The 12821-nt window shown below is 45.3% G+C and overlaps 1 protein-coding gene across 2 annotated transcripts; it reads right to left on the bottom strand.

Annotated features, from left to right (window-relative positions):
• Nucleotides 1-1156: 1156 nt before the first annotated feature.
• On the bottom strand, nucleotides 1157-10564 carry pak4 (p21 protein (Cdc42/Rac)-activated kinase 4). Of its 2 annotated transcripts, none has more exons than XM_049724924.2 (11): nucleotides 10420-10564; nucleotides 6088-6325; nucleotides 5850-6022; nucleotides 5473-5665; nucleotides 5167-5400; nucleotides 4633-5082; nucleotides 4264-4397; nucleotides 4047-4173; nucleotides 3838-3963; nucleotides 3631-3765; nucleotides 1157-3530 (listed from the first exon to the last, which is right to left on the bottom strand). In XM_049724924.2, exons 2-11 carry the CDS (start codon nucleotides 6286-6288, stop codon nucleotides 3375-3377), a joined length of 1929 nt encoding a protein of 642 aa, XP_049580881.1. In that variant the 5' UTR covers nucleotides 6289-6325; nucleotides 10420-10564; the 3' UTR covers nucleotides 1157-3374. The 2 variants fall into 2 exon arrangements, with proteins under 2 accessions (XP_049580881.1, XP_068507410.1); XM_068651309.1 differs by lacking the exon at nucleotides 10420-10564 and adding an exon at nucleotides 8853-8873.
• Nucleotides 10565-12821: the final 2257 nt, after the last annotated feature.

Raw genomic sequence — 12821 nt, forward strand, 5'->3', positions numbered from 1 at the left:
GTTTGGAGCCCTACTTATCATTTCTTGAAACCCTACTTTTAAAACCTGGGTTGGAAATTTATTTCAAACCCAACCCATTGATTTCATAATCCACAACTATGATTTCTAACCTCAACCATGTCCTGAAACCTGACTGAAGCTTCAAATCAGGCCCGAAATAATCATTTGAAACCTTAATCCTGACCCATTACATAATATTTCAGATTTTACGTTCAATTTCAGTTTTAATTTGAAAAGCAAAGGTGTTGTTCTGAAGTACTTTCCGTTAACTTGATGAGACCTCCTCACCTCCATCTGCCTCGTGCAACAGTGCTGCTGTTTCCATGGCAACAACAGCCTTCTCGTGTTCAATCGTTGAAGCACACCGTGTCATGTGACCAAGGTACAATTACCAACACCGGAAGTGTCGAGGAGACCAATCTAAAAACGTCATCAGTTAATAATTCACACGAGTTGCGCCTTAACACCATATGGGCAAGCAAAATGACAACAAATTATTAAACATGGAGTATGTTTTTAGCATCACATTCTTTAATATCTGCAAACAAACCTTATTGAATTTTTCAGTCTAATTACCAAATCAGACCACCCCTGTTGCAGGACGTCAAGTGACCACCTGGAGGCAGCAAACGGCTTTGTCTAAAAATCAAAGCTCGTCAATATTTTTTTCAAAAATGATTTTGTAATGCAAGGCGCAGAATGACGTCATCGATTAGATCACGTGCTCTCCACTCCTCCCTAAATCATAACACGATTAAACCACAATATTTACTCAAATAGAAGCATATTTATAAACAATTATTTAATTTATTTAGACAATTATTGAGGGTGCTGTAATTATGGCATGTACATATTTACCCAAACTAATATTTTGTTGTAGTTTTTACGCTAGTGGTATATACAAAGTAAAAGCAACAGGACTTTGTTTTCAAATGTTTTAGTGAGTCTTTTTCCTCATCACTTGGGTGTCTTCCGTGTGGTTTTCTGTTGTTTCCGTTGTGGGACTAAAAGTGCTATGTATAAGCTTGGCATATAAACTACTCATTTTGGGAAAGGAGATGGGCAGACAGATAGATGAATGAGTGAATGGACAGAAAAATATAGAGACAAACTGACGGTTTACTGACAGATATTTTTCCCAAAATAATAAAACATATTTCAAAAGCAAAGTGGTTTTTATTTTGTCGCAAATCCCAGTGACAACACAGACAGACGCTGATGATGTCATCAGCTACCAGAATGGAACTTTTTGCTCTATTTACACTGAACTACCCATCATTTAGCCAGCGATGACGTCAAAGCGTCCACGCAAAGGCAAAGAAGGCACTCAAACCAACAACGGCTGTAGAGACGATGGCAATGGAAGAAAAACATTTGGGAACAAGATCTGGAGAGAGAATTAATGGAAGGTCGGTCGCAGTACGAAGTTATGCCCTGCTTCTTAGACCCAAAAACCCCAAGGAAAATTTTGTTAACTTTCGAGGGATTTCCCCATGCATGTCATATTGTATAACGTGACGTAAAACTAGCCTGTCAAAGGTAGTCAGCATGTTCTACTTGTTCAAACTCCAACTTGGCACACAGTACAAGAGAAAACTTTTTAACATGTGAGGAATGTTGTGTAAAACTAGCTAGCTGCAGTCGCTAGTGTTAGCTAGCTTTTTGGGATGCCACCTTGCAGCTATAAAGCATGAGAACATTTTCTACATGCAAAAAAGTTTAAAATGGCACAAAACTAGCTAGTTGGCAGTGTTGGCTGGCCATTTTCTGTGATGCTAGCACAGCAGCATTGAATAGCATTGTAACTATGTTGGATCTAAAATTAGCTGGTCTAGTCATTTTGTTCTGCTTTATGAAAATCATTTAGTAACTCATAAAACACAAAAAAATGAAAACAGGAATTATTTTACAAACAATAATGGTCTAAAATTCCAACTAGTTGTACTTGCCAGCGTTAGCTAGCCTCTTTCCGCGACATGCTAGCTTGCCGTTACTGAGCATCTCATTACCTCCGAGTCCTCACCGGCTTTTTTTTCTCAATACTTGTTTTAATGTAACAGAAAAACAGTTTTCCACACATTTGTGCAGAAAGGTGGTACTTTAATTTTGGTGCATTAGAGATTTATACTTATATTTTGAGAGTATAGTGTACATATGTAAATGACACAACTTGGATACACATTCAGATTTTGGGCTCGAGTGAGGTTTCGGCTCAACAGAGTGTCTTCTTTGTTTTTAGCGTTACCAATTTCAAGTGCACCTGATTGTCGCTTCACTCACGAACTGTCAAACTACAAAAATAATAATAATAATAATTGCAGGCTCTCTGAGTGGTTAGTGTTTTGGAGGTCAAATCTACAGTACACAAAACATTTTGTTCGGATCAAGAAAAAGAAACAAAGCAAGGATAGGTGTGCACGCTGCCCCCTGCTGCTTGGGAGGTGACTAGGGACGTACCAGCTAGTTCTGCTACATGATAAGCACATTTCCATGTATAAAAATAACATATATGTTCTGTGCTACGCGCTAAAGCCATGTTTTTGTTTGGTATCAAATTAGGTTCGTCGTTCACGGCAGGGAGGGAAAAGGAAGCACCGCTTGTAAAGTTGTCATAAATCCTCATCGCTGTATCAAATATCAGCGTCATCTATTTCCTTTTGTAAAAAACTAAGTGTGATCTAAAAAAGTTAATTAAAAAACAGTATGTACACTCATCAGCCACAACATGACAATCTGTCTGTGTGTGTGTTTGTGTGTGTGTGTGGCTGCATGTTTGAATTCATTGTCAAACTCATTATATTGCAGTCATGTTGTGGCATGTGTGTGTGTGTGTGTGTGTGTGTGTGCAGCTTCTAGTGTTGACAGTGCTTGAAAAATCATCATCATTATCCTCATCACCATAATCATCACATCAAATTATCATAAACATTAAAAATCAACTCAAGACCTTACGACAGTGACACTCATCATACGTACACGCAAAAAAGCAACAAAATCAACTCCAGTGTTTACCTCTGACTTCATGTTTTGCTTTTTTTTTTTTTCTCCCCCCGCTGGTGTGCACCCTTCAGTAGTCAAAAGTCCAGGCAGGGCCAGGCTCGGGACCAGTGTCTCCCCGTCAGCTTTCAAAATCCAAGCCGGGTCCAAATAATAATAAAAGTTCCAGGTTAGGCAGGTTACGGTATGTGTTCTTTTCATTAACAGTGAGAATCGTGCTCGAGTCGTGAACACACACAAACACTCACGCAGTCACTCAACCCAAATTATTGCTTTGTATCCAGAGGAAAACACGCACGCACACACACAGTCCCCCCTCTCCTCCCCCCCCCCCCCCCCCCCCCACAGTAGAAAAGCCCAAAATGTACAAGTAGTCCTCATCTCAAGCGGTTCTGCCTCATGAGGGGCACGATGCAGGACGGTGGGCCGGCCTTGCTCAGGAAGCTGTGTTTCAGGAGCTCGCTGGCGGAGGCACGCTGGGACGGGTCACGCACCAACATGCGGTCCAAGAAGCCCTTCAACACCGGGGACACCTGAAAAGCACAGTCGGCGTATTGTTGTGTCATTTTCAGTCGGCAGCAAATTGGCCATCCCTTGAGAACATAGACTTTTTGGATTTAGCAGCGAGACTACCTTGTGCAGGTTCTTGAGTTTGGGTGGGAGGTTGTCTCGGATCATCTTCATGGCCTTGAGCGGTGGCTCGTTAAAGTACGGCGGCTCCCCGTCCACCATCTCAATGACCATGATGCCCAGAGACCAGATGTCCACCTGAACAAAGAGAGATCAAAACATGGTCCTTTGGAGGTCCAGACAGGGAGTGAAGAAAGGCTGGAATGGTACCTCGGGACCGTAAGGAAGTCGTGATATGAGCTCAGGCGCCATCCAGTACGGCGTGCCCACCAGAGATTTCCTGCGCTGCACTTCCTTTGACACCTGAGCGCAGAAACCGAAGTCGGACAGCTTCACCTGGACAACCGGAACAGAAAACATCAGCCACTTTTTTTTTTCCCAAGCCGCCTTACACATGAAGTTAACTTGAATGTTTGTACCCGGCCGTCGTGCGTGAGCAGGATGGAGTCGCTCTTGATGTCGCGATGGATGACGCCTTGCGTGTGCAGCACCGACAAGGCCTTCAAGACGGACAGGCACACGGTGGCAATCTGTTCCTCGTTCATCCTGCAAAGTGCCACGAGAGAACTTATGAGGTGACTTGGACTGACTCTTGAGGTGTTACATTCCAATTCGCAGGTGTCCCTCGGCTCTCACCTGGTGTGCGTCACAATGTCCGTGAGCGCGCCTCCCTCCAGGAACTCCATCACAACCCAGAGCTCGTCACCCACCAGGTAGCTGTTGTACATCTCCACCACGTTCTCGTGGTGGTAGTCTCGCATGATCACCACCTTAAATCCACACATGGAAGAAGATGGTGAAGCGATACATTGTTTATACACATTTTCACAATGCTTGACTTTTTAGACATTCTGATTCATTCAGAATTCAACACAACAAATCATGTTTTTGTAATCCACTTTCCAATCAGGCTGTAACAGAACACGATGTGGACAAGGCAAAGCTCTGCGAATACTTTCCAGATGCTCTGTAAGCTTGTTAGCGTGTTAGCGTGTTAGCAGTTACCTCATTGAAGAGCAACTCTCTGCGCTGCTGCTTCCTCAGGTCCATTTTCTTCACAGCTACCAGTTTTCCCGTGGTCTTGACGGTGGCGATGCACACGATGCCCGTGGACCCCTCTCCGATCTTAATGTAGTGATCCAAGTAGGTGCGGGGGTCGCCGGGATCTACCACCATCTGCAGAGCCGTCCGGAACTGCTCATGGGAGACCCTCTGCGGCTCTCTCTGCGGGGAACGGGCGTCGGGAGGCGGCGGAAGGCCGGAGGGGGCCGGCGGGCGTGGGGCCGGCACGCCGGGGTGAGGGGTGTGCGGGTGCTGGCCGGCCTCGGGTGTCAGGCTGGGATGCGATGAAGTGTGGTGAGGGTGCGGGTGGCCGACGGGAGGCTTAGAGCCGGAAGACCCTCGGAGGGGGACGGAGGGGCCGTTTTGAGGGGATGACTCGTTGGGGCGCACCGGCTGGAAGGAGGTCAAAGACGAGCATTGTCACCAATGTGTGATGAATTAGGGAGGTCCATTGGGATGTTCTCCTAGCGTGCTTACCGGTCCGGTGGGACTGCGCCCCCCGTCGCTCTCCGCCCGAGGATACGTGTTGAACGGCCGCGTGGTCTGCTGTGCGGTCTTCACCACGCCGTCGGTCACCGGCAGGTTAGGCGTGCGGATGTTGGGCCCTGATAGGGGCCGCTTTTCCCGGGGGGACTGAGGGCTGCCATCCCGCACCTGGTAGCTGGACTTTGGTCTGTGTTCACCATGCGGATCGCGGCGGACAACCTGATCCTGAAGACAGCAAGTGTAAGGATGAAGAATAATAGAAAGATTCTTCATGAACATCCTCATCCAGGGTCTAACCTGGTTCTGGTCGCGATGCTGTCGGTCTCTGTGCGGAGGTGGTGGCGGGGGACCGGAACCCGGTCTGTCTCTGTGGACCCAGCCCGGCTCTTGACCTCGAGGTTGCTGCTGAGGCCGAGCGTGGGGCCCGTCTTCTCGCTGAGAGCCTCGGTGGGGCTGCAGATTGTGGCGGGGGTCTGACCCCAGGCGCTCTCTATAAAACAAAACACGGGCGTGGTCTCCAAAGTTTCTTTCGTGTTTATTTAATTTGTGGACTGGAGATCCAGTGGTCTGGTACATGGGTGGGCAGTAGGGGAGAAGGATTTGGAAAAACAATCCAATTGCAATTTTTTCCTGGGCACTGCGTGAAACTTTGTGTTCATTCTGACTTGTCTCACCTGTCGAATTGCGGGGGCTGTCGTTGGTGGGGGTCTCCGTTCTCCTGGCGAGGCTGCACGGGGGGGCTGCCCCGCCTCAATGAGTTGGAGCGAGTCACCGACATGGTGTCAAACTCGTCCAGAAGCCAAGTCAGGGAGCCATCCACCCCCAGCTTTGTGCCGCGCACGATGGGCTGAAGACAAACAGAGAATTCAATAAATACACAATATTAGATGGTTTCATATTTACTCGTCCCACCTTGTGCGGCTCGACGGTCGTGATGACGGTGGCGTCGATGAAAGGCTTGGGCCTCTTGGCCGTGTCCTCGATGAGCGACTGCCATTGGCGGGGCAGGCCCACGAACTTCTGCTCTTGCTCGTCAAAGTCGGTGTGCACGCGGTGCTCAAAGTTGGACGGCGCCGAGATCTGGATGCGCGACTTTTTCTTCTTGGTGAACATGGCGGCGGCCGGGGCGGCAAACAGCCGAGCATCAGCGCTGCGGGGGGAGGAGGAGAGAGAAACCATGACGTCGAGGTGCGCAAATCGGAGTGTCGCACAGATGTTCAGCACGTGCGCTGAGGATGAAGCACCTGCATGCTGACTTTGCCAAAAACTCCCCCCCCCCCCTCACTTTGATCTTAAAAACAAAAGTTACTCCCAACAGAGATCCTTTGTTCTGGAAAATCCATCCATGCGTGTGAAGGCTAGGGCAATAAAGAAGAAAACCAACCAAGACTACAATCAAGAAGAAAAGGAGTAGGTTAACCAGGATTGTGCGGGGCATGACCAAGAAGATGAGGAACAGGTGGAGCAGGATCATGACAGTGAAGACCTTGAAAAGAAGAACCATAGAGCCTAAAAAAAAGACCATGGCGCTCAGTCAGCTGGTGAGTCAGACACTGAGAACATTTGAGGTTAGCAGCACTTTGATGACACCAAGCGCTGAAGACATGTCAGCCGGTTGACAGAACTTAACCATGGGGCTCGTTCAACCTCAATGAAGTTAAAAGCCTATATTTAGAGTTGACAGCTCAGGGTGAACGTGTCTTACATACCTCTCTGCTCAGCTAATGAGAGTTTCGACGGCTCGCATGCGGGCGACAAAATTTCCCTCGTCGCATGTTATACTATTCCATTCATATCGAAAAATCATCAGAGGAGCACGGTGACCACATTCCACTTCTCTACATGGGATGGATGGATCTGCCGTGATTTTCAGTCGAAGGCTTTTCGTGGACATAGCTTACATAGCGGGGCCGTCTGGATGCCAGTCTTGCACTCGCCTCAGTTGATAAGGCCAACGTAAACAACTCGGCCGCACTTGTCCTTGTTCGAACGCAGTGGAGGACAAAGACACGGCTTGACTTTCAAAACCAGACGTCCGCTCGGTGGAATCCTGTTTGTGACCCGGCGCTTTGAAATAGAGAAACTGCGATAACCGTCAAGACCAGAATCGGGGGATAAAATAAACTAAATAAAACAGAGTTTATTTTTCTCTTTCAGCTCCTTCCAACTTTTCAAAATGGGAAAAACAAAGGAGGACTGACCAAATGTTTTAAAAAGCCCCCAAAGCAGGAGATTTGAATTCTTTCAAATGTGGACTAGCAGGTAAATGTCACGTAAAGGTAATGTAAACAAACCTGAGGGCAGGAAGTCCAAACGGCTCCCCTTGGTTAAATATCAGGAGGGACAAAAGTTAGACAACTTGTCTACTGCGGTGATTCTGTAAAAATACCTTTAAAAAAAAAAAAAAAAAAGACAATTGTATTCTGCTGGCCTTGTTTTTCTCTCCCTGTGTTTAATGGCTTTTGTTAACCATTGACGAGTCAATTTCATCAGCTAAACAGGTGCTTGCGAAAACTAGCATGTACATGCTATCACCAATAAATCCAGCACAAGTCAATTACCTTTCGAATAAATAACCAAACGTGACGCGCTGAAAACACAAACACGTATGAGGAACTTGAAAAAGACAAACAGGTTAGCAGCCAATCATGAGATTTCTTTCAAACAAAAGCACGGAGGGCCGTGGCCAATGGCCGTGAGATTCCAGTGACAGGTTGAGGAATGTGGGACAGCCAATGACACACAGACACACACACACACAATTCACACGGTAAAATGTGCAATGAGGAAGTTTGGCATCTCTCGTCATCAGCCAATCACATGACACAGCAGAAGTACATTCATGACTCATGAATCCTTACAAAAAAAACACCTTTCAAACACAATGGACTGATTCAAACTTCAAATACTGGGTCAAATGGGCCCCGCCATTCCGTGTCAATGCCTTAATACAGTGGGCAAATCTAGTGGGCTTAAACCGGAGCCTTGATGGACTCCAGCAGTGCAATTAGCGGTACTTGGAAACTTTGCGTTGTTTCAACTCTGCTTCCTACTCGTAGCATTCCTGTAGGATTTTTTTGATTCTCCTCACATATTTCTCTGCTGCTTCTCTCTTGCAATCCTCCCGCACACTTTATCATAGGTCAATGAAAGCCAGATGCAGGTCGGCAAATTTGCACAACTTCTCAGTGTGTGCTGTTAAAAAATTGTTGCAGTCGCACTTTGGAAGTGTTCAACTTATTTCTACACGTGCAACGTTGCATTTTTTGCAGTTTTTAGATTAACTGTAGCAGCCGGAGTTACAACAATGCTGTGTCCATTCACAGTCAGAACCATGCGGAACATTCCGGTCAAAAAAAAAAAAAAAAAAAAGGTTCAAACAGACAAAAAGGCAGCTCTTGTTTACTCCCACCACTGTTCTCTGCTGCTTCAACACCACCGGGACATTTTCGAATTAAGTGCGTTGTGTGTTTGTGAAGAGCACGTCCTATCTTGCCTTTTTTGGATTGGCATTAAAAGATAATTTTTTCACGTTATTCGCCTATGTGAACATTGGGAGGAGAACAAACTGACAACAACACAAAGGAATGCGGCGGGAACGCTTAGCGCCCTTGATAAGGACGCCGCGAGTTCACTCTCACTCAAATGGTTTTGTTTACCTTTTGTGTATTTTTTACCTCTGTTCCCAAACGTTGTGGGGTGTTGATATTGGGTCCTGTGGTCGTTGTAGTGAAGACCCACCCCCAAATCCGGCCCTCCAAAAGCAACAAACCTGGCCGCCCCTCCCTGTGTTTGTTCTGCTTACGCACTGACTGAATTTTTGCTGTGTTTATTTCATCAGCTTAACTTGCCGCTTCATGCCTCCCCCGCTGCTGCGGGCCACCCCTCAAACAATTCTGCGATTGGCGTGGAAGCGCCATCTTGCACTCTGCAACAGGTTGTCAGATTAAAAACATGATCAATCTGAACAAATTAAACCTCTTTACATCAAGTTAGCCAGGAAAGCCTAAAAATAAAATCTCAGATTTCTACTCACACAAATTAAGTTTCCATGAGAGCAAATAATGATAGTGTTAACTTACACGGAAATAGCAAAAATTTAAAGAATATATATTTGACAGATTATGTGAAAACCAGTTTTTCCTCAACCAGGTGTTAGACATGACTCGCTAAGACGATGACTTTAATTGGAAGTATGCAAATCAATGTTCTCCACTTTTCTTTTTCGTAGAACTGTACTCTGGCTCGAGACCTTTTCATCAGGCACTGCGAAGGGCAGCTCCTCCCTAGTGGTCATTCAGCAGCTGTGTTTGCCTCAAAGCTTGCGGCGAGTCAGATGACTTCAAACTAACCACAACACACACTTCCAGCAGGTTCAGCCTCCCTGCTGAGATGATCCCTAATTCCAAAGAACCCAACCCACAAATTGATCCGCTGAGAAGTATAAAAGCTAAAATGGTATTATATTTTTGACAAACATGAATGCAAAAGGGCTTGTGAGGCTAGCCCATCCCTGAAAGAATCATTTAAGCGACAAATTGCTGAAATAATTATCACCCCATCATTCCATGTCAGTGCTTTTCACACAGCACAACAACATCGCTGTTACCACGCAGATACTACCCGAAAAAAACCGATCAAACTGATCAGATAATCAAAAAAAATGTGGATATTAAATAATAAAGAAATTATAATGTCCATGTGGGCTGAAGTTATTTTTACCCACTTGAGGTCACCATCCTCACAATCGGAAAAGTGCCCGGTCAACTTCGTCCCTCAAAATTTCGGCAGGATTACTTTTAATCGCACAATCGGACCAAAATGCCAAAATAGTAGGGAGCGACGAACCACTCTTTCGTGGATCCGAGGTATCCCGGGAATGTGTGATACTCCCAACACACGCAGGAAGAGATTTTAGCATTTAGCTTCGATTTTAGCCCTGCTGGAAATTGAACAGCTGTAACTCTGATGCTTCCAACAACTCCACCAGGAAGTGTCTCGTCGATTTGATTGAAAACACTAAACCCGCTTCAGAAGATATAAACATCAGCAATAAAATCTTTTTGTGACATCATATCGAGGCATAAAGTAGGAAAAAGTGAGCGAGCAAAAGTAGGAGGAGAAGCTAACGTTAGCAAGTGATAGCAGGTAAAGGAGAAAAGCGCCCCCCCTCAACTCAAAACTCGAACACAAGAAGCCGCTCAAGTTTTGCTTTATAGGTATGAAAAAAGAGAGCTTACTCACCACGTAAGATCCCCGGTGAACCGTCCGTGGCGCCGCAAAGAGCGCAAGAGAGCCCCGGGAGGACTTTATGAGAGCCGTAAACTATCAACCCAAAGTCTCACTTTGCCGACGCCATGTTGGAAGCGTCAGGGGGTGGCGGTGAGGAGGAAGGGGTGGGGGTAGACTACATCCGGGAAACTGCAGGGCCGCTACCATGGTAACCGAGCAGTAATTCGATGGGAACGACAATCGACGTTTCAAAGCTACGACGGCTTGAAATGGGAAAAAAAATGCACAATTAAAGACAAAATATATCATCATCAGAATGAATAAAAATGATATGCTCAAATGAGAAAAATAGAAGTAAAAGGCACAGATTGGAAAAATAAATATTAGTCAAAAGAAATAAATGTGAGAGGATGAATACAGGAATATTGAAACGTTGAAAACATGTTGGAAAAAAGAAAAGATACATAAATTCTGGACAATGCGTGAGAAAAAGCGGGGAAAATACACAACTACTATTTTAGAAACAAAGATGGTTAAATGTGAGAAGAGGAAAAAAAAGGATAGTGAACAATATGAAAATGGTCGAAAAAATTCAGAAAAATACGAACTATGGCTACAGACACAACGCTAGAAAAAGTCACTGCTGTGCAACACCACCACATAGTGTCCAAACCCTGTACTGCATGATAAATTTGTTTGGTAGAGTTTACAATATTATCCAAATCACAGTCAATCCTCAACATCACAATGTTGCGGGCTAATGGTGACATCACACAAAAAAAAACACCCACACAGGAATAAATGCATAGTTTATCATCATAATCATTGTCGCAATCAACAAAACAGTCACTGCGAGCATAGAAAGTGCTATCACAAGGTACAATGAAGCTCCATCCAAAGCGTTGCCACAGCGGAGCTATACAAACATACTACATGATGAGGCTACGTGTTCTGCTACACTTAAAATATTACCTGAATAGTCTTAAATCAGTGCACATACTGTAGTGAGACGTCTTCTCACAAGAGCCAAGCTATATTCTAAATCAGTTCAGGTTTCCCAAACTGAGGGTCCCGGGTACATTTTGAACGGTGTCATCGGAAAGATCACAAAAGCCGAATTATTCTGAGCCCACTTAGATTACATTTAGGACATTACGTGAGGAAAAGTGATTTTAGAAATATAACCTGAAATATGCTAATGTGGTTTATCGTGGTTGATCATCAAGATGATACCTTAACTGATGGCAGAAATTAAATGGTAGTTTCTTTATGTCCTTATCTTTCTTTTATGTTCTAATTTACTTTTTTTTTATGAGAAAAACTGGCCAATTTTTTGTCAAAGAGATATCGTCACATTAAATTAGCCGGACGATTCAGTCATGCTTCATTTTTAGGTTCCAATTTTGATCAAATTGATGACATTACATAACAAAAAGCATCAGTAGGTGACTCACATTCCATAATCCTGCAACATGTAATTTTTTCAAGTGAAGTTATTTATAAAGTGCCCACAGGTTTTTTTTTTTTTCCCAATACATTATACATGCTTGAAGATAATTGTTGAAAACGTGTGGGAGACAACTAGTAAAAAGTGGCACCCCCAAAAAAATGAGTTTAAAAAGAATAAAGCTATCCTGGAGGTAGTATAGTAAGGGACCACGGGGAGATACTTCGAGGTAAATAGTGTTTAACTAGCTTTGAAGTAGGAGGGGGGTACATACTAGCTGAATCAGGTTTTATACATATTAAAATGAACGCTTTTGGGGAGCATTCCTGAAGGTCCTTCAAGGTAACGTGTTTAAATATATTTCTAAGGGGATAGCTACATAGCTGATTTGTAAATATTGAATAGGAACCCAGAAGAGTCCGTTCCCGGAGGTCCGTCAAAGTAAACAAAGTGTTTAACCAGCTCCAAGAGTGGTCTACAAGGTCAATATGAAATCCTGGACGTCCTTCAAGGGTAGCAAAAGGTTGCGATCACTTCGGGGTCTTTTTGGTGCATCATACAGCATCACCCCCCCACGCCAAAAGAAGGACGACCCTCCCCCTCTTCCTCCGGTGTCCTCCATCCACGCATTCATCCATGCGTGCTCCTGCCGCAGCCTCACGCAAAACCCGCCCGCTTGCATGCGTTCACCTGCAGTTCAGTCATCCGAATTTAGGCGCGCAGTCGGTGTGGTTGTGCGGCTCCGTGACGCCGCTGACGCCAGACGCGCCGCTGCTGCTGGTACTGTTGTTGTGCGGGTTAGGCTTCCAGAAAAAGACGTAGTAGATGACCAGGATGAAGGCGGCCACTGACACGCATAGGAAATAGGCGATGGCCATGGCCACTTTGACCCACACCTTGGCGGACATGCTGGCGTGCTTGGCGCGCGGCTCCCCCGGGTAGCTGGGCCTCCGCTTGGGGTCGCCGT

Source organism: Syngnathus scovelli, chromosome 7, assembly GCF_024217435.2.
Source record: "Syngnathus scovelli strain Florida chromosome 7, RoL_Ssco_1.2, whole genome shotgun sequence".
Taxonomy (NCBI): domain Eukaryota; kingdom Metazoa; phylum Chordata; class Actinopteri; order Syngnathiformes; family Syngnathidae; genus Syngnathus; species Syngnathus scovelli.